The 22,102-nt window shown below is 34.7% G+C and overlaps 1 protein-coding gene across 1 annotated transcript in view; it reads right to left on the reverse strand.

The window, feature by feature from the left end:
* Positions 1-22,102, reverse strand: part of LOC149787541 (uncharacterized) — a 591,304-nt gene that overhangs the window by 64,114 nt on the left and 505,088 nt on the right. Inside the window, exons 98-105 of the mRNA XM_089975575.1 lie at positions 20,610-21,910; positions 19,995-20,156; positions 16,183-16,434; positions 12,758-12,892; positions 11,939-12,127; positions 7,854-7,967; positions 5,113-5,407; positions 3,296-3,407 (exon numbers count right to left, since the gene is read on the reverse strand). Of these exons, the coding sequence (XP_089831701.1) occupies positions 3,296-3,407; positions 5,113-5,407; positions 7,854-7,967; positions 11,939-12,127; positions 12,758-12,892; positions 16,183-16,434; positions 19,995-20,156; positions 20,610-21,910 (2,560 nt within the window). The remainder of the gene's footprint in view (positions 1-3,295; positions 3,408-5,112; positions 5,408-7,853; positions 7,968-11,938; positions 12,128-12,757; positions 12,893-16,182; positions 16,435-19,994; positions 20,157-20,609; positions 21,911-22,102) is intronic.

Genomic DNA, 22,102 nt, shown 5'->3' on the forward strand with positions numbered 1-22,102 from the left:
AACCAGATTTTCATAATGGCGACAGTGGTGACCATATTGGACATCTGAGCAAAATAATTTTAATTTAACATCACACAAAGTCTTCTGGTGAAAACCTCTTGTCAATATCAATATGACTTTCTGTTCAGAAGTAGAAACAATATGAACAATTTTCAAAATGGCTGCCATCAGTCACATCTGCACCATTTTCATTTGGACAAATAAACATCATAAAAAGTCTTATAATGAAAACCCCATATCAATTCAGGATTAGTAATGATAATACATTTTTGGAACCAATGTGCAAACAATAGTACATTGATGGGAAAAATGGACTGCTAGCGAAATAGAATTTCCAGAAATCCATTTCTTCATTTTAATTGCTGAGTGTCAAAACCATATCTGATGTTCTTGAGTGTTAGCAATATTTTCAAAGAAACCAAGGTGGTCATACTTGATATTATCATTTTTAAACAGAACTAACCAAATATCATAAGAAGCCTCTTGTTAACATGGCTTTCTGTTCAGGAGAAGTAGTGATAGCAAGATTTGCAAGATGGCTGCCACAGCAGTCATATTGGATGTCAGATTAGCACCATTTTCACCAAGGGACTGCTCCAGTGGCCTAAGTGCCTTGGATGTGGATTCAAACCCCAGCTGAGTCATAACAAAGACTTATCAAAATGGTACTAACAGCTGCCTCACTTGGCTCTCAGCATTAAGAGGTTATTGTTAGGACTGGTTGGCCTGGTGTCAGGATAATGTGTCTGGGGTGGGACATGATGCCACATGTCTGCAGCATGATGCCCCAGTGCTAGACATAACTATAAACTGTCACAGTGAAGACATCCTAATGTTATGACTGAAAAATTGTTAAAGCTACATTCCACTTCACACACACACACACACACACACACTATTTTCACTTAGGACCAATGAAACATCATAAATAGTCCCTTAGTGAAAACCCAATGTTGATATGACCATGCATTTAGAAGTAGTGATAACAAGATTTTTGAGATGGTCTTTGCAGTGGGTATGCCTGTATTAGGTATCTGAACATCATGAATATAATTTAGAACCAACCTGATAATTGGATGAATACAGTGTGACCTCACTATAACATGATAGTTGGGAGCCATAGAACCCGACCATGTTATAGACTGAAGTGTGCTAAACATTTGCGCAGGGGTAGGTAATAAATGCAGGCAGTAAAATATGTGCTTCACTGGCACAGTTACCATCTTAAATTGACTTAATTTAGAGAACCATGGATTGGTACATATATGTGTATACTGTTTATATATACATGTCTAATGTATAGCATGAATAAAGAATCAACACCATGTATTCATCCGCAAATCTCATCACATATATTGAATCCACAATACAAGTAATTCCATCAAAAATATGCACACACACAGATTTAAAATATTCAATATATTTGTCACAGGTCATATAGGTCTGAATTCAGTGTATCAACATAGCACAATCATGTAACGTATGATGAAGCACATTTACTTTTCAGTACATCCCAAGTCAGTAAAAGTTAGTTTGTGTTTTAAGCCACCGTTGGTAGCGTTCATAAGCATAAACGTTTTCCGTACAAAAAGGAAACTTTCACGGCACAGTAAACTTGTTCCAGTCACATTGGAAAATGAAAAAATTCATCAGATTCCATTGCTTTTAAGTTTGGTACAGACTCCCTTTGAAGAAAAGTTCTTTGTTTTTATCAAAGATTGTAGTTGGCTTTCTTAAATGAAAGGTGCATGCGTTATTGAAGTCACCACTAAAGGACAGCTTTGGAGAACCAAACAAATGCCTGTGGCAGCAATATCAAATAACTCTACTGCATGATGGAGACTGATTTTGTGCATCCATCTGCTTAGTATGTTCTCGTAACAGTTGATGCTTCAAAGGTAATCTGTTTTCTTTGAAATTTCAGCAAACTATTTTATCTGGGTATATTAAAAAAAAAAGAAATGGCCATTGATCGGTAGGATGTTTTTTTTATTATTATTTTTTTTTAATTTGTGGTCGTGGAGTGATGCTGCTTTTCACACATGCGTCAGAAATTTAACAAAGGGTCAACAGACACGTGTTTTGGTCTGATGACAAGGATTAGTGCAGAAAATGTGAGTGTTCTGAAAGATTTAATTCTGAGTGAAAAGAGGAGGAATTTTACTTACCATCCATATACAAATGTCAGTCCATGTAAATATGTTAATTACTAGTGAGCGGCCAAAAATCCGACAAAAGATAGATTACGAGATAATGCCTCGTCCGGTTGATCTCCGCTACCAGAAATGTCAAAAACAACAAAAAAGCAGATATTTCACAACATACAGTACTCAAGCTTGATGTCAACATAAGCATATTGTGATATAACAATGCACTGTTACGATGGTTTGTCAATATGGACAAAGAAATTGTTTATGTAACAATAGATAAATTTTAGTGCAATTTATATCAAGTTTTTGGCTTCCATGCATGGGGCCTCTGAATTTCTCCACTATAAACCAATAGTTTTATATACAAGTTTAAAAAGCCAACAATGTCACCAATAAAAAAAAATTGACAGATGGTATATTTTGCCACCAATAAGGAAATCACAGTTTGCGACACTTGGCAAAGCCCTACATGATCCCAGAATATACTTTTTTGTGTATGACAAAAATACATACAAAATTTCAGAAGCCACACCATGAGTGCCTTGTATTATTCATGCGCAATCTCTTCCCCAAAATGATAATAAGCTTGTAACATTTTTTTCATACTTTTAAGAAAGTTTTATTTTCCGTGTATGAGAAAAATACATGTATATAAAATTTTGGGAGCCACACCACGACCATGTTATATCCGAATTTGTGTTATAATGGAGCATGTTATAGCTGGATCACACTGTCTTTAATGTTTCATTACAATCCTCCATGAAGTTTAGGAGCAGTAATAACAGACTCTGCTAACAGATGCATGGATGATGAATGGATAATGGACAACAGGCCATTTCATAAACTATTATTGTCTACAACTAGTAGAATAATAAATGCAACAAAAATTCAAGAAAAAGAAATTAACAGAAAGCCAATTAAATAAGAACAATGGGTATAAACTTACAGTAATGTAATATAAACTAATTTGATTGGTGAGGCACTAATATTTCCCCACCCCCTTTATTTTCCCCCCCTTTTCTTACTTTACCTAAAATATGTATAAAAGCCAAGCACAACCAGTTTGTCATTTCTGCATTAAAGACTATGAGATTATTTCCCTTGAAATTTGTGGCAGATCTTTCTAATAGCACATTAAAACTTACCTGGGTTGGGGGTTGGTCACATAGATTGTTCAAATCTACAGTTATGTTTCTGGCAATATTTGCCCTAGTAGAGGCTAGATGCCACCAAACCCTGGACCCAACTTCTAGAGGACTGAAAAAACACACAAAAGATCACATTACAGTGTATCCCCCAGGGGTATAAAATTGAGGGTAAATAAATAAAAAAAACCTTGGTGTCAAAACTGGGGGTCAAATGATAAATGTGGGGTCAAAAATGTACTGACAAATTTTCATCCGACACATACTTTTTCAGCTTGAAATAAGAAATTACAACTTGCACTACATACTCACTCTCTTTCTCTCTCAAAAAATACAAATAAACAAAAACCCACAATTAGCAAACAAATGCACCGTACATTCATAGATTAATTTGATTTGTTCATTTTCTTTTAGTTTATAGTTGCACTTTTCAGTCTCCTTCTTTTTGTAGCAATATTATAAACCAACACATTAGAAATAACATATATAAGTCAATACAAAACCCCAAATACATCTTTTTAACCAAACATCAGTTAATTTACAGCCTGTCATAAAATGTGTACTTTCATCAGTTTTATTGTACTGTGCCTAGAACACGTTTATCCAAAAATCAAAATGATTCATCTTCTTTTAATTAAGTTACACTTGAACTTTCAAATCTTTCTCTTACTGAGCAAAGTTATGAACCTACAAAAACTACAGTGACCCCACACTTTGTAATCCAAATAACAAATCTGTCCCTGCAAGCTTACTGATTTCTTTGTTGCAAAAGAATGCCTTGGATGATAATGTGTTCTCTAGAAATCTTGTGGCGAACAAGAGCAGAGTTTTGAAAACTCTTAAACCCTGTCATAAAAGGATTATTCACTTTTACAGTCTTTGCAATCATGAGATCAGAAGTCACACCAGGAATCCCAGTGGATTTGCTGTATTCCAGTCAAGGGAATTATATTCTCTATTGTTCACTCAAGTAAGATCCACAGTTACTCTGTCGTGTTCTTGGCTACTGATTCTGAGTGCATGCTGTTTTCATCTGGAGATCATTTGACAAGTACTGAGAATAGTTTGTCTCAATGACATATTGCTGAGTTTGATGGAAACTGTGAGAGCTTGCAAGATTAGGAAGCTACTCTGTCATAACAATGCCTATGCTCAAAGTATAAATGATGCCATCCTTTATCCTAAGCATTGGATATTGAATAAATCCTGATCACATTATGCAAATCCTTTGTGTCATAAATACGCACAGCAACAAATTGTGTACATCAGATATCTCCAGTGTGCTTCTTTGACACACAAATGTGCATAAAGGGAAACACAGCATTAAGTAATTAGTAAAAATGAAATAGTGAAGAAAAAATGTAATATTACCAAATCTAATTTTCTATAATCAAATCTACCATTACTCTAACTCAATTAACATTATATTTTCAATTCTAACTGGTCATAATTTGCAGTAGACAAATTATCTTGCATCCATCATTTTCATGTTGGACCCTCTGAATAAAACTGTGCCAAAAATGAATTATATTTTTAGCTTTACCTCAAAAGAGTTCCTACATGTATTAAATTTGAAACAACAGCCTTTTTATCTGAGGAAACTGATTTCGGTCTTTCTTTCACAAATATTTATTTTATTGATTCCTGTTGACATTTTGCAAATAAAACTCAATTTGTTCATTCAAATCACCAATAATGTCCTCAAAAACAAAAATTAATGATGATGATGATGAGTACTTAAATATAATGCTAAATGTTATTTTTGTTTCATTAGATATTGCTTACAAGCTTTTGTGGAGGAAAAACTGGTATCTTACCCAACATAAAAGGCATATTCAATCTCACTGGGCCTAAATTTTGTGGTGGGATAGAAAGTAGCTGGAAGCTTTGTCCCACCAACTGAGTTCTGTGGCCCAACTGGGATGTACACATTGTTTGGGTTGTTGTTCTTGTAGCCAAACCAAGCAGTAAAGGTGGTCTTATTTGCATCTGCGTGTACACATCGGAACATGGGTTCAACTCCAAGATTTTCCACTAGGCCATCTCCTGAAAGGGCATATTTTCCTTGTTGTTCGATACATGGTATGTCACACTGGCCAGGGCCAACATAATCTGCAATCATAAATAAATGGAATGATAATTATACCATTTTCCATATACCTTTATTTGAAAAATAAATCAAGCTATTAATATTTTCCAAGTGAAACAGATTACATTTCAGTATTTAACTTTTACCTTTTTTTCCCCATTACATTCTATTCTTAATGCACTTGTATCACGGAGAAATATTTACAGCCAAACAAAGGCTTGAACACAGGGCCTCCCTAACTACTGACAGGTGCTCTATCACCTGTGCCTTTAAAGCCAATTTGCCTGACTGGTTCCTGAGACAATTGCAAGCAATATTTCCTAAAATACTCATATAAATAGACCCAGTGAGAAGTTTATGAAATGACACATAGGGATATTAGAAAATAAAGACTTTATGTCCTACCTGAAAACAGCCATAGAGAGAGACAGAGTGGTACTGAAATATATGTCTGTGTAATCATGATGGCCAAATATTTTGTAAAACCTGATTCATACAAGAACTATATAAATTACATTCATTTGTAACTGTATCACACTATTTGCAAAAAAAAGAGTAAAATATTCACATAACTGAATGTCTTTAAACAAGTGATTTATTAAACCAAAAACCCCAAACTGTAAATGAAATTTTATTCACATTCAACAGGCAACAAGAAAACATTATTTGAAATTCTGTAAAGTAAAGCTTGAATAAGAAGGATATGTATATCTTGAAATAATCACCAACAATAACTTTATAAAATGAAGCCAAATCATGAGTGGATAAATTATTTTTATTTGCCTCAAACATTTTAAATGGTTACCTTTTAATAATGTATTCTTTAGCATCTGTGACAAACAGAAAATTATTACTTCAATTTTTCCCTTTCACTAAAATTTAGATTTGCTAACCAAATTATATTATGCCTGCTGCAGAAATGAGATCTACTCATTACACAGACAAGCCTAGCATCTGTTTTCAATTCTCAAGTTTTCCTTATAGGATCATTTTAAATTACATGCATTTATTATATATTTTATTATCTAAATGTACTATATTCTGTAAATCTAAAACTCAAGCAAAATAATGAAAATGAAACTTAAATGATAAAGTGTCATATATTTTTATATCCATGTACTATGCTCATTGTTGCTGGGTAAGTTATTTAGAGACCAAATCAAATTAAATTTATGTCCTCTCTGTATTCATTATTAAAGAACATTTACAGTTTTAGCCTTTGTGAATTTTCTATTCCAGAAAAGTTTGTCAAATTTCAAATTCTCAAAATCTGACAACCACCCCACTCACTCAATGCATAACCAAATTGAAACGTGCTTGTATTAAGTATTGCTACTGATTAAAAAAGTTTCCACAGATCTTTGAAAACCTGGGGAATGGAATCCAAATGAACATCAACTCAGTACTAATGTGCCTATGCAATGATTTTAATAATTTTCAAAATGTAAAGTGCTTGATTCACTCGTTGAGGGATTTACTATCATGCATCAACTTTCTTGTGAAATTCAAGAAATTATAAAATATAATGATTTAAAAATGATCTGCAAAATTAAATAAAGATTTACAAGTATTGAAACACATTTCTCTAATAATAAATCTTCAATTATATTTCGAAGAACATACCCTATGGATTTGTAGAATTTGATGTGACTAACTGTTTTTTTCTTGTTTCTAAAAATAGATGGATATTTTAGGACTATATATTTTTAAAGCTAACTGGTACTACAATTAGCAAGTAATGGTTTCTTAAATATTGAAAATCTATTATTTTGAGAAATTCGTGATTCATATCATATCATTTTCCTGAAATGTTGGACATAAACTTAAGCAGTGAACACATATTAGTAAGGTATTTTTAGCAAATAGTCTCAATGCCAATTTTAAGGTTTACTCTAATCTTCCTCTGTTTTGGTGAAACCTTGATAAAATCTACTGGACTGATTCAAAGAATGACATATTCCTGTGTATATTATTAAAATGACATATTCCTGTGTATATTATTAAAATGACATATTCCTGTGTATATTATTAAAATGACATATTCCTGTGTATATTATTAAAATGGTGTCAAACATAACATTCTCATTTTCACATGACTTCCTGTTGCAACCATGGTCGTCATGTAGCATCAAATAGATTAGTGTATATTCAACTGTGCAGTTTCTTAATCCTGTGATTAAACGAATCATTTGCTTTATATTTAATTTTTAGATTCATTCCCTTGGCCATACAAAGTCAAGTGATATTTATGGGTATACAGTCTTAATTTTGGTAGTAATGGGTATCTTAATTGGATCTATCATGAAAGGTGTCAAAATGTGTCGTAGGGCAGTAAAGGGGTTGGCATCAAAAAGTGTCATTATGCAGTAATGCCACAGTATGACTTACAACAATTACCACTGAGAACACAGAAGAAAATCTGAGGTTCCTACTGTTAAAATTGGGACCACTTAAAACAAGATACTCTACTTTTTGCACATTCTGTACAAGTGGGTAGGTTCCATCCAGTCACACACTCATCACAGCTTGCTCCTGTCCAGTGTCCATTGATATCATCAGAGTAACAATGACATATGTCTCCACCTGAAACAGCCAAAACATTTAAAATATGAACATACTTTACATTCCTTATATCAAATAGTTTTACCAAGTTTTGGGACTTTAACATTCAGAAAAACATTAAATAAAAACTTAACTAACAGTTTCAAGTGACTGTAAAGTGTTTGGAGGGGGGGTACAGGGGTGGTATAAAAGAACAGTGCTTAATTATTATACAGTCCAATTATGCAAACATTTAAGGACTTATGACCATACAGAAAAACTTCAGTCAAATCCTTAACTGATAATGCTGCTACCGTCATAATATGTGACAGTAAATATCTCGTCTATGCTAATGTAGGTAAGATAAAAATAAACCTGGATTCCTACAGTTTAATCCTCCTCCTTGGCATGCAATTCTATAAAGCATTTATCTACATGAAGAAAAAAAATTACAACACATATGGAAGGGTTTTACATGTATTGTATATATTAGTTTGTACAAAACCTTTAATATAAATGTGTTCTATTCCTAACAAGGATGAGAATGTAATTCAGAATTTTTTACCTACCCTAAACAGAAAAATAATGGTGTGTCCTTTTTTATCAGCATCTACTATTCTTCCTACTGTCCTTACTTGATGTGATGCTGAACTTTCACTTATCATTGATTTTTTCATTTAGATGTTGATCAGTATCAAACAAACTTTAAAGTAATGTGTATTATGAGAACTGCCATTTTGGCACATACACCATGATTTGAAACTCTAAAAGAGATATATTGTGATGTAAATATACCATGCACTTCAAGATATATGTACTGTCCATTTTGCGTTGCACTCTGCCCTCTTTGCAAGCCAGAAACATTATTATTATCACTGTATCTGGAGGTTTAGGCAAATAAAATTTGTACGATGGCCACCATGCCAGCTATATAGGATAGTAGATCAATTATGGAAACTGTCAGGCAATTATAAATATCTTTTTCCAATGTAAATAAAAACTGCCTATGTTGGTAAGTACAGCAAATAACAAGAATATCCTATTTGTACAACCCGTACGAAATAATTAGGTGGATTCCACCTGGAACTTAAGCAGACTTCAGGCGGAATCTGCCTAAAATGTTAAAAATCTGGTTGATACAAAGGTGGACATGGAAAATTTGAGAAATCAAAGATGAATCCATCTAGAGTCCGTCTAACTCTAAGATGGACTTTTGTCAAATTCCTGCTATAAATACAACTTTAGGCATAATTTTGGACTTAGCTGATTTTCCACCCACCATCTAGGTGGAATTAGGAACTTAGTCACTGACATCTATTATATGAAAGGAGGAATCTGGACTTAGTTTATTTTCTAACCAACATCTAGGCGGAATGAAGAACTTAGTCATTTACATCAGTTAAATAAGGCATAATTAGGACTTGGCTTTTGTGTGTCTGTAAAGTTAAAATTGACTGAAAATATAGTGATATTTTGTGATTGTAATATCACTGACAGTTCAATAAAAATATCAATAAGATATAATAACATTTATTGTTTCTTGTACAATTTGAATGATTTTCAGCAGCATTTATACTTCCTGTTTCTGATAGTTCTAATTTTATTGTTTATTTTGGGCACAATTTATAACTTCTTTTCACAGCTTTCCATGTTAAATTTCTTTTTCAAATTTGTTGTTGTTGTTGTACTTTTGTTTAACTTCAATTGGATTTAACTGCCCTCGAACAAGTTTTCATCTTATTTTCTGTTTTAAAACATAATTTCGCTTTTCTCCTGACCTGAATTTCCTCGATATGGACCCATTTTTTAATATCATCTCCGAAACTTTTTTTTAAATAATGCTCCATTCGGTCCCATTCCACAACGAGCTTTCAAATAAGTATTTGTTCTGTTTATTGTTGAACAGATGATCGTTCTATAAAGCTTTCTGATTGGTCAAAAACTTTTAATTGACCAATGAATCGTTGCGTAACAGAAACTGATGGGAAAGAGCATGTTTGCTAAACATGGCGATTCAAATTTTCGAGTGGGACGAGAGATTGAATAACCATTTGAAAAATGTGCGGCAATGAGAATACCCTGAATGCAAATTTGATGGGAACATAACTGATGAATCTGTATGAAAATTGAACACCAGGGCAAGCATTTTGCATTTTGTGCCATAAAGAGCTTTACAGTAGTGGCTAACGTGCTAAATAAGACAAGGACTTGAATCAGGAATCAGGATGATTTCGAAGTTATACAACTCCAAACTGATTAACTTTAAGGAGGGACAATGTGTAGATCACTGGTGGGAATTGTTGCCAGATATCCATGTCTATCAAAGATAGTCATATCTTTGCAGAATTTTCTTGGCTGAAAAGTAGAATCTACTTTCAATCTCATGAGGCATTATTGTGTATATTATCAAAATATTCTTGGTGTGTTGGAATTCAGTGTAAAATAAGAGTAATTATATCATGATAAACATTTGTCATGGCTGCTTATGGAACAAGGACTAATTCGAGAGACCACAACAGCACCATAGTTTGTACATTCAAAAGTCAAGTCTTCAGTACGTTAGTGACATAAGGCAGATCCTAGCTTTTCTTCTTCTCATAATCATATTGTCTCAAATGGATGCTTTTCTGTAATTTTGGATTATTTTCACGGCTGAAGTTTTCAATGCAGATTAATATTTTATATTTTTATAAGTTTATGTGTTCACAGATGCCTGTGCATATGTTCCAGGCTTGATACTTGGATTTTTAAAACCACTTAATTATTTCGTGTCAGATACTTCATATCATGTTGTATATGCACAGTATGTTGTACATCACAGAAGGCCTCAAGGTAGATTAGTTCTGTAACTAATTGAATACCTTCTCTAAATAAAGTCATATATTATTATTATTATTATTATTATTATTATTATTTTTATTATTATTAACTCCCATTTCTCTTGCCTTGGATGTCATATAATTACAACATCAGTATAATTGTTTTCATGCACACTTAAATATCACCTTGGTTAATAAAGTCCTGTTTAATTCATATCCATTATTTCTTTGAAACCTACTGAAATGTCTGAAACACTAAAATAACTTCAGTAAAATACTATATAATGATCAAAATTTTAGTGAAATCTTACAAAATTTTAGTCAATTTTTGGGTGAAACCTCACACATATTTCAAAGAAATTTGAGTTAGACCTCAACATAATTTCAAAGAAAGTTTTGGTCAAAATATTTGTGAAATCTCACCAAACTTTAAAAGTGAAATGAAAAATACTTAAGTGATGTCATGTTGGATTAGATTTTGTATGCAAGAAAGAAAATGGTATTGCCCCTTAGGACAAGAAAAACCTAAATCTTATTTGATAATGTCTGTCAAAATAAAATTTATGATCCATTTTAAAAATTACTGTGAATATTTATCACTGATTCCCAATAATGCCTAAAAATCATTAGGCAGTTTAATAGAAATCTGAAGTATATATTTTATGGTTTAGGCAGAAATTGCTTAAAAAATCCGTCTGAAATCCGCCTTGACATTTTCATTATTGGATGGGGTTTCTGCAGGTATTTCCATCTAATTAGGCAGAAGTAAAGATTCCGCATAGTAACAGTAATTTGCGTATTTCGAGCTATATTCAACCCTGAATCTGCCTAAAAGTGATAATGAGGGGAATCTAGGCTAAATAAGCAGAATAAACAGATTCTGCCTAGTAGACGGAATAAACAAATTCCACCCAGTAGGCGGAATAAACGAATTCTGCCTAGTAGGCGGAATAAACAAATTCTGCCTAGTAATAGACGGACTAATTTGCATATTTCGGGCTGTATTCCGCCCTGAACCCACCTAAAATTTATAATAAGTGGAATCTAGGCTTCAAGTGAAATCCGCTTTAAAATTCCACCTGGAATCTGGTTAAAGTCGGGGCGGAAGTTTTCGTACAGGAAGTGATGAAACATTCAAAACATTTTGAAAAAAGTACAAAATGGAAAAAAGGAGACGGTAATGATGCTATTGACCTGGCTCAGTGGCATATCCATGAAGACAGAGAATGCTGCAGGTTGTGTTGTATCCAATGTAACCTGATTGACATCTGTCACACCTTGGTCCTGTGAAGTGAGGCTGACAAGCTGAACAGTCAGCACCCATGTAGCCGTGGTTACAGGTACAGGCTGGCACACTGCTATTGGCTGGCAGTTCACACAGACCTGATAAAATGGATTACAGTCTGCCATTTTTCTCATCATTGAATAGCTATGAACTGTGACTGTTTAATATTTTTGAAGTAACATACAACAAAAACATACAAGATCTTATCCTGTCACCTGGAAGGCAAGCAATGATGCAATTTGAAGTCAGTGTCTATTATTTCTTTTGCCATACTGTTAAATGAAATTGTCATTATTCTATTTTCTTAATATATCATAATATTACAAAATTTCTTGAACAATAAAGCAATACAAATCTATAAACACAAAGTAATGAATCACTTAAATGGCACTTTTGACTATAATAATGACTTTAAAATATGTAATATTTGCAATATTTAATTTCCAGTTCTAGAGCCTTCTGTGAAACAAACATATTTAAAGATCAAAATTATTGAAAAAAGTAATGCAGAGTTAATTCTATGTACTTTTAGAATGTAAACTGCGATATATTCTTGTTGCACTAATTAGATGATCATGTGGTTTGGTTTCAAAACAATTGTGTGAGAATATATTAATATAGTCTCTACTTCCTCAAGTCACTGACAGTCAAAGCCAAATGCTGATTAACTCAACAAAAGTTTCTCAACTGAGATGTAAATTTTGGTCAAAAAACAAAATAAATCTTACCATTTCCTGAGCAAGTTGGTGTTCCTGGACAAACAAGGATGGAGCAGTTGTCTCCAGTGAAGCCAGGATCACAAACACATACAGATCTGTTCTGGTACCTTGAGCACTTGCCACGTCCACTGCAGTCTGGATCACCTATAGTTTGATCACATGGTAAAAAGACTTATTATTTAGCTTGCATACAGTTTCAGTTGTACTGACAGTTTGGTCTTGTTAATCTTTATTAATCTTCCATGACCACTGTAGTGGAATTGCTTGTTTTCACTCTATTGTGTGTATGTGTGTACACATGTTTGGATAAAATAGCTCAACAACAGTGCTGTGAACAGCATGTTATATGCCCATCTATGTACATAACTGATATTTTTGTGCTTAAACCAATTTGCTCCATTCAGTCCTTGACCTTTGCCCTATTGACCCAAACAATGATAGGCTTCTTTCTTAACGTGCAAGGTGCAAGCCACCCACAATGTTTGGACTAGGTCTAAGATGTAAAACTGTTACTGTGTGGAAACCATTTTATTTTCTCTTAGTCACTGGCCGTGACTTTTGAACTCAAATTCAATAGTCCTTATCCTTACCCAAAGTTCAAGATCTGACCTTGTTTGTGGACTTTATACTTTGCTGAATATAGATGCTTCCTCATAAAGTCACTAGCAGAGAATCTTCTGCCCATTTGACCTGGACATTGGTCAACCTGACAGTTTCTCCTAAATGCAACCACTAAAACTGGCCACTTAGATCAAGGCACACTGAGGCAGAATCAACTAATAAATCACAAATATAGATACTAATAGAAAGTATGATTTGCATTTTGTTTATGTGTGCATATTTTGTGACAGTTTCTTGAGATACAATAAATTTATTTCAACTTCCAAGCACCAGATAAGATCTACAGTAAATCTGCCAGCATACCACAAATATGACTGCTGATGATGTCATTTTGGATCTATCTATACAGAACATGCCAATTTATATAATATCATAGGTCACTATATGGACTCTTATAATCAGGAACAGATGACTGCTGGGCAGCATTGGCTGTTTTATCTGCAATTTCATTACCCTTAAAACAAATGTGACCAAGTAGAATACTTGTATCAAATTCTTTTACCAAATAATCACATTTCTGTAAGATTTGGGATATTAATGGGTTGTCAAATTTAGGGTTTTGCGAGGCTTTCATTGTGGAAAGGGAACCTGATGAAATTTGTTTCTTGCAATGCTTCAATGTAGTTCAAAGATCTGAGTATGGCTGTAATCTCAGCAGTAAAAATAGAGGCCTTATCCAGTAACCAATTAGAGATAATGACATGGTCTGTTGCATTGGCAGCTGCAACCTTATCTCCTTGCAGGGATGTATGGACACAACATGTGCCTATTATTTCACTGAATTTACTCAGAAAGGCAACTTCTCTATTCAGTCACTTGTTTCTGAGTACAATACACCTAAGGATGAAACATTCCTTAAATTACATTCCAATGTGAATTTTTTTGTCAGCTTTAAGAAACGTATTTTATGTCCACACATTGTACGTACCAATAAAAAATAGTTAAATATAACTACAGTAGTCCCCCTCTTGAACGGCACCCTGACCAGCGGCCACCTGCTTCTTACAGCCAGAATCCCCTGACACCGATGAATTTGTATTCAAAAGTACCCCTCAAGAATGGCCACCCCTCTAACATGACCAGGATCCAGCATATTAGTACAAAAATGTAAAATATTCCCCTCACAGGCAGCCACTTTTTATTTTAAATGTATCCAGAACCAATAATTAATTCATATTGTGACATAAGGTAAGTAATCAGATTATCTCTATCGTCGATACATGTCTCCCAATGTCAGGTTTCATTACTGAAAGAAGTGTTGACTAAAGTAACACTAAGATTAATAATATATTATTGTCTATAAAAGCCGACGTTTACAGGAAATGAGCTTAACAATGTTATGATAGAGTTTTTGGCTTCACACATCTGTCAAGTTCTTCTCTTTGATGATTACAACCGGACATAATTGTCAAGATCATAACAGGGTAAGCATAGGCTAAAAATAGATTTTGTGCATTAACACACACACACAGAAATTGAACAAAACAGGTTACTAGACAACACTCGAAAAATCACATCACAACACATTTATCGCTTCCTTTATGAAGAAGGCATTTCATCCACTCTACAAATGTTTCATCTGCATAATTAAATTGCAACATCTGAATATATCATTACCAAACATGTCATCACGTAAATGTGGGCGTATTATTTTAGAAGAAAGTTGGTTATTCTACTTGACGACATTGGTTGAAATGGGGAGGGGGAACTTGCTGAACAATTTTAGGTAGAAAAGACTCGAATAAAACAATTTTATGTTGAAATGACTCGAATAAACAACACTGTAACCAATAAGGTGGTCATTCAGCAGCAGTGGGAAAATGGAGCAGATGGAAAGAGAGTTATGTATGTACCAAGATTTAAATGACATTATTGAATGGTTTTGCAATGTGCATGACAACATTATCCACTTGCATATCACACTTACGCCAAGAAAAAGAACAATTAATGTATATTCAGTTGAAACAAGTCTATTATTATAACAAGAAGAACCTTTTAATAATTAATGTTATTTTTAAAAGAAGATATTAAATTAAGATATTAAATGCTTTGAAGTATGTAGCTTTCTTACTATGTACATTACATATACTTCTCACCAAAAATTTAGTCCCCCTCTGGAAAGGCCACCCGTCTTATATGGCCACTTTTTCGGTGCAGAAGACGTGGCCGTATATTTAAAAATATGGTGTATAGGAAAATCAAGGGTCCAGATATTTATGTTAATGATGGTAATAACTGATTTATTTTTCCATATGATGTCTTGCCAATAAAAGGGCTATTTGATCTCTTAAATAACAGTATTGGCACCAAATTGAATTTTAACTAACTGACAACAAAATTTGTAATCAATTAATTGGCCATTTCACCATAAATGATTAATATTAAACATAATGAACAGTACAATATCCAGTATCTGTTTCAAAAATCTTCACTCTTATAACTAAGCAAATCCTGATAAAGTTAAAATTCCTATTTGTTTAGAAAATAAATTTGAGCCTCTCTTTTGTACTGTCCTAAAATAGTTGTGAATTTATAGTTCTTCTTTCTAATGTCTGAAAAAGCACTGAACTTTGCTGTTATCAAAATATATTTACTTGTGAAATACTAAATTGTTCTATTTTAGTACCAGCAGCCATTAAAACAATTTACCAAACAGGTATATAGAGCACAGTTGCAGTGTTGCTTTTCTAATTTACAACAAACTGACATTTAAAATAATATAAATGTTTTTTTAAAAAAATCCCCCATCTCTAAAATGCACACACACCTATCTACACACCTCAACACCCACCAAACAATCACCTCTACATTACCTGGACAGTCCAGAGTTTGACATATCTCCCCTTTGTATCCAGCCTGACACTGACACACACTATTGTCACAGATGCCTTGGTTTGAGCACTGAATCTGACAGCCCCCACCAGAGTAACATAGGTCACACACACATCTGGTACTAAATGGTGGGTCCTCTCTGCCATGGATACAGGGGTACTCGCACGCTGGGCCCATGCTCAAAGTGCAATTTACACATCGTGGTGGAAAATAGTGCTCAATATCACATACACCTGTAACAGAACAGATATTGAGAAAACATTACTTTTAAATCCTTTATGGCCAAGATTTATGGGTACAGAATAATAATCATGAAAAATATGTTTCATATCATTCGACTGTTTTCCCATCTTAGATGAAACCAGAAATATTGTAGTCAGTTTATACCTATTCTAATTTGCTTCAAATTCATGATTCTATGAGAAATGGAACTCAGGAGTGAGATTTTGAGATGGTTCTGAACTCTTGGACATATTTCCTCACACTGTAAGATACCACTCATTGGGGGGCCCCGAGTGGCCGAGTGGTCTAAAGCGCTCACCGTTCCGGATCACTGCCATCTCACCTCTGTCTGCGTATGTTCGAGTCCAAGGCTCGGCTAGCATGGGTACGTGGGAAAGCCTGCCAGTAGCTTCTCGTGGGTCGGTGGTTCTTTCCTGGGTTTTCCAGGGTTCTTCCTCCACCAGTTATACTGGCCGCCATATATGGCCTATCTTGTGCTGAAAAATGGCGTTAAACCCTAAAACAACAACAACAACAACAACAACCACTCATTGGTCTGTTTCATCTGATTGGACAAAAAGAAATTGAAATCATGTTTCGCTTGCTCCTGAACTGCATTGATCTCTAACCATAACCTAGTAATAATCCCAGCTTAAAATTAAATTACTGTAACTCATGTGAATCTTCAAGATAATTACATCAAGTTTTATGTCAATGACTGCAATGACTGCAGAGAAATAGAACTACATGTAATTGCAAATGCTACCTGTTATGTCTTTCTTTGAAAGCTGAGTGCTGAAATCAAATCATCTCTGATATTCTTCAGCAATGACAAGATTTTCAAATTAGCTATTGTGTGGATGTTGGACTGGCACCATCTTTTTTTATTTAGGAACAACAAGACATCACAAGAAGTCTTCTTTCTCTTTGGGCAAATAACAATAATAAGATCTTGATGACTGCCTTGGTGGCCATAATGGATATCAGACTGGCATAATTTTCATTTAGGATCAACTAGACATCCATTTAGGACCAATTAGACATCCATTTAGGACCATCTAGACATCCATTTAGGACCAACTAGACATCCATTTAGGACCAATTAGACATCCATTTAGGACCATCTAGACATCCATTTAGGACCAACTAGACATCCATTTAGGACCATCTAGACATCCATTTAGGACCAACTAGACATCCATTTAGGACCAACTAGACATTCATTTAGGACCAACTAGACATCCATTTAGGACCAACTAGACATCCATTTAGGACCAACTAGATATCTTAAGAAGTCTTTTGGTGAAAGCACAATATTGATATGACTAGCCATCTAGGTGAAGTAGCTTATAACAAGACTTTCATGACAGCCATAATGGAAGTCATATCAGCACCATTTTCATTTGTGACCAATCAGGCGTCATAAGAAGTGTTTCACTGAAAATCCCAAGCTGATATAACCATTCATTCAAAAGTGGTGATAACAACATTTTCATACTGAATGTCAAAGCAGCAACATTTTCATCTGGGACCAATCAGACATCATAAGAAATGTAGTCAAAACCCCATGTTGAGACCCATCATCCATTCAGGAATAGTAGCAATAACAGGATTTTCAAGATGGATTCTGTGGTGGCCAAAATGGATTTGCAAGTGGTGCCATTTTCATTTAGGACCAATTAGACAAAATAAATCTTCTGGTCAAGACTCCATGGCGATATAACGTTTCATTCAGGAAGGAGTAGCTATGACAATACTTCCAAGATGGATATTGTGGATGTTCTAGCAGTACCATGTTGGTTGAGGACCAGCTAGGCTGCAGGATGAATGTGTGTGTAAAGTTTCATGACAATCTTCAGAGTAGTATAGGAGAACAAACTTGTCTTAATGGACAGACAACAGATCATCCCATAAGCTCTTCTGGTCTATGACAAGCCAAGCTAAAAATGTAAAGCAGGCTTTGCAATAAGGCCCTTTATTATATGCTTATTTTTTTCTCCATTAACTTTACATTGTCAGAATTGTGCAGTATTTTATGATATTGAACTCGCATGCAATTCATGTTGAACTCACGTGAAAAAAGGAACTACTTTCTATTGTAAACAAACAATGGACGCAGATGCCAGCACTTTTGATTTATTTTATCTGTTTGTGGATGAAGTAAATCAACTGAATGAACTAAAGCAGATGTTTTGTGGACTGCCACATATGATCTGCTTTGCCACATTCCGCGTTAACTTTTATGATACAGTGCTTTAGATTTAGGCTAGCTATAGATGCCAGACAGGGTCCTTACAAATAACATGCAAGTGACAAGGCATAAACTGTATTTAGCTGGTAATAAGAATGGCAAAAAATACAATTACAGTTTTACATCCTGAATTTACTCAAAATGTACTTTCTTAGTTCTGCAAATCCAAATTACATGAGTCATGTCATGAGTTTTCAAGCTTGATTAAACATTTCGAAATTGTACTGTAATTTAGACTATATTCCAAGTGCAATTAAATCCTCTTTACTGCACTCAAAATGAAATAAACATTAAATTCCATAGCGTCTTTTTGCTAATTGCAATTGAAAGACTTCATATTTTTCCCACATTATGATTTCAAAACTTCAATGACAGAACAGAAACACATTTGCAGAAGTCAACATGCTTTTCCCTTGCTGCTTCAATCTGATGTATTTCATGTAGAATTGGCAGATAAATGGAGTCCATAATCACAAAATTTTGTACAATCAACAAAAATACTAAAAACTATTCATTCCAGTTTCAATGGAGAAGTTGTTGCAATGTGCATTCATTCATAATATGACTCCAAATTTCAATTTTAAGTAGACCAAAATACCATTTTCTTTCAAAAGTTATGTCTAGTGCGCAACTAAGTTCAAATTTAAATGGGCGGAGATAAGTGCGCAATAATAATGTTGTTGTTGTGATATGATGACTGCGCTTGTGTAACTATTTAGTTTGGAATACGGCATACATTAAGTTACTTTGTTCTGTGTAGTGTATTTTTAGTTTACACAATTAAGCCCATGGAAGAATAAGAAAATGAGCATATCATAAAGAGGTTACTGCATTTGTATGGGAAAATATGAAATCATTTTGTTGGATGGATATACTTCACTTCCAAGTTCATGCAGTATTTCCATCTGAAAAGCTCATTCACATTTTCCGAAACAAATGTAGTAACCTATAAGTCTAGTCCTGTGTAGTACAGGTAATCAACAATAATGTTGAAGCTGAAAAATGGTGATGCTTCTCTACCCATATCTCTTAAATTACAGACTCAGATTTCATTGAGAAACAGTAATTAAAACCACTCACCTCTGTTGTTGCAGTCTAATTCACTGAACTTAAGGGTAGCTTAAAACCAAGTCCTGTACACTGATGACATCAGTGGTTATCTTACAACAGGCACACTTTGTATAATGATTTAACACCATTCACTTCTGTTATTAAAAGTTTGGCTCCCCTGGACAATAAGGTCTGTCATAGCAAGGTTGTGTTCAGTAAATATGATAATTATACTTAAAAATTAATCAAATAATAATGAACATCATTCACCTTTTCTATTACAGTCTGGTTCCCCTGGACAGTCAGGTAGGTTACAGCCTGGTCCAGTCCAGTATTGGTCACAATGACATGTCTGGTCAGACAGAGAACAATACCCATTCCTTGAACAACTCTCCCCAACTCCAGGACATCCCTTCTCTTCACATCTTGGTCCTGATTAAAGAATACAAGGCACCACTGTGTCACTGAACCAATTTTATATATAGTAATCTCTTTTATTTAGGTCAATTTCAATCTACAAACAAGAAAATATCAAAAGTAGTATAAAGACAGGAGCAGGTCATCTAATGGAAAGAATTCATAAAGAATTATCTAATTTCTAACTGTACATGACTCATCTTTGTCAAAAGAATTTTTATCACATATTTTTGACTTCATCTCTTGGCAGAAATTTTACTAAAATTTGTGCATGCCTTTTAGCAAATCCTAAATATGAAGAACTGTTACTAGAGTGGATTTCATGCACAGAATTTGATTCTTTTCTTTACATAAATATCTTGACAGAAATAAAATTTGTAATATTTTAAAATGTACTGAGGAGATAAAAGCAACAGGTAGTGATACCCAAGACAGATTACCAGTAATGCTTGTTCAACTGATACTCACCCCACCAAGCTTCGTTGCAGATGCAGGTGCCACCATGACAAGAACCATGTCCATTGCACTCCTGGTCACAACCAGGTCCAGTGTAACAAGCATCACAAACACATGTGTGATTCAGCAGGGCAGTGCCATTTATACAGGGAAGGGAACAGTCTAGTCCCATCCAGTCTTCATCACACACACATAGAGGTGCACCTGATGACCCATTACATATACCTTGGTTGTTACAGTCTGGCTCACCTGGGCAGTCTGGTATGTGACAGCCATCTCCATACCAGCCACTGTCACAGATACACTGGTAGTTTGCTTTGTTACAGAAACCATGTCCCTCACATACCGATGTGATGCCTGTACAGCTCTTGATGTTGCAGTAATCACCCCAGTAGCCATGATTGAGTCCATCCCCAGATTTACAATCACAAGTATCATTGATACACTTTCCAATCTGGTTACATATATTTAGACAACTCTTTCCATGAGCACATCCACTGTCACACATGCATACACCACTGTCCATGGGAATTTGTGTCCCATTACAAGGAATCTCACAAGCTGTGCCCATCCATCCTTTCTGACAATTGCGACAGATTGGTTGTGGAACTGCTGTTGCATCACACTCTCCCCTGTTGTTACAATTGTCAAGACAGTCAGGTATATGACATCCCTCTCCTTTCCAGCCGTCCTGACATACACATACTCCAGTCCCAAGGTTGCAATTTCCATGTCTTGAGCAGTCTTCATTGTAACCCGGACATCCTGGTTTCTCACAGAATTCTCCCCGCCCTCCATTGAATCCACAATCACATGTACCATTGGATTTGCAGGTTCCAGTACCAGAGCATAATGCTCCACATACAAGCCCACTGTAACAAGGATCACACAAGCATGTGTTATTTTTCACAGTTCCATGTTCACATTGATATTGACATGCAGTACCAAAATACTGTCCCATGCATTCACAGTACGGAGTGTCTTTGGTGGGTATACATGATCCATGGTAGTTACAGTTTGACTCACACTGCGCTACATGACAACCTCGTCCTCCCCATCCAGGCTCACAGGCACAAACACCAGTAACAATGTTACATGTACCATGACTACTGCAGTCCTTCCCATCAGTACCAGGGCATCCTGGCTTGTCACACAATTCTCCTCTGTATCCTTCAAACCCACAGTCACAGGTGCCATTATCACAAGTGCCAACATTATTACATTTCTTGTCACAGCTTAAACCACTGTAGCATGGGTCACAGTGACATATCCAGTATCCTGATGGAAGTCTTTCTGGCTTGCCATTGACACATCTATTATTTTGAAAATGCCATATTTTATTCCAATGGAAATGAAAAAGACATATATAAAGACATTCTTCATACTAGAAATAGTTGTTTGATTCAATTTGAAATCACTGAAGAAGTTTCCTTTTTATAATTGTTACCTTCAACTAAAGCAAGCCATGGTGTCCAATCTTGTATTGGAAAAATGTCATGGTATAT

This window comes from Sinohyriopsis cumingii, chromosome 11 (assembly GCF_028554795.1).
Source record: "Sinohyriopsis cumingii isolate HCF-2022 chromosome 11, ASM2855479v2, whole genome shotgun sequence".
NCBI lineage: Eukaryota > Metazoa > Mollusca > Bivalvia > Unionida > Unionidae > Sinohyriopsis > Sinohyriopsis cumingii.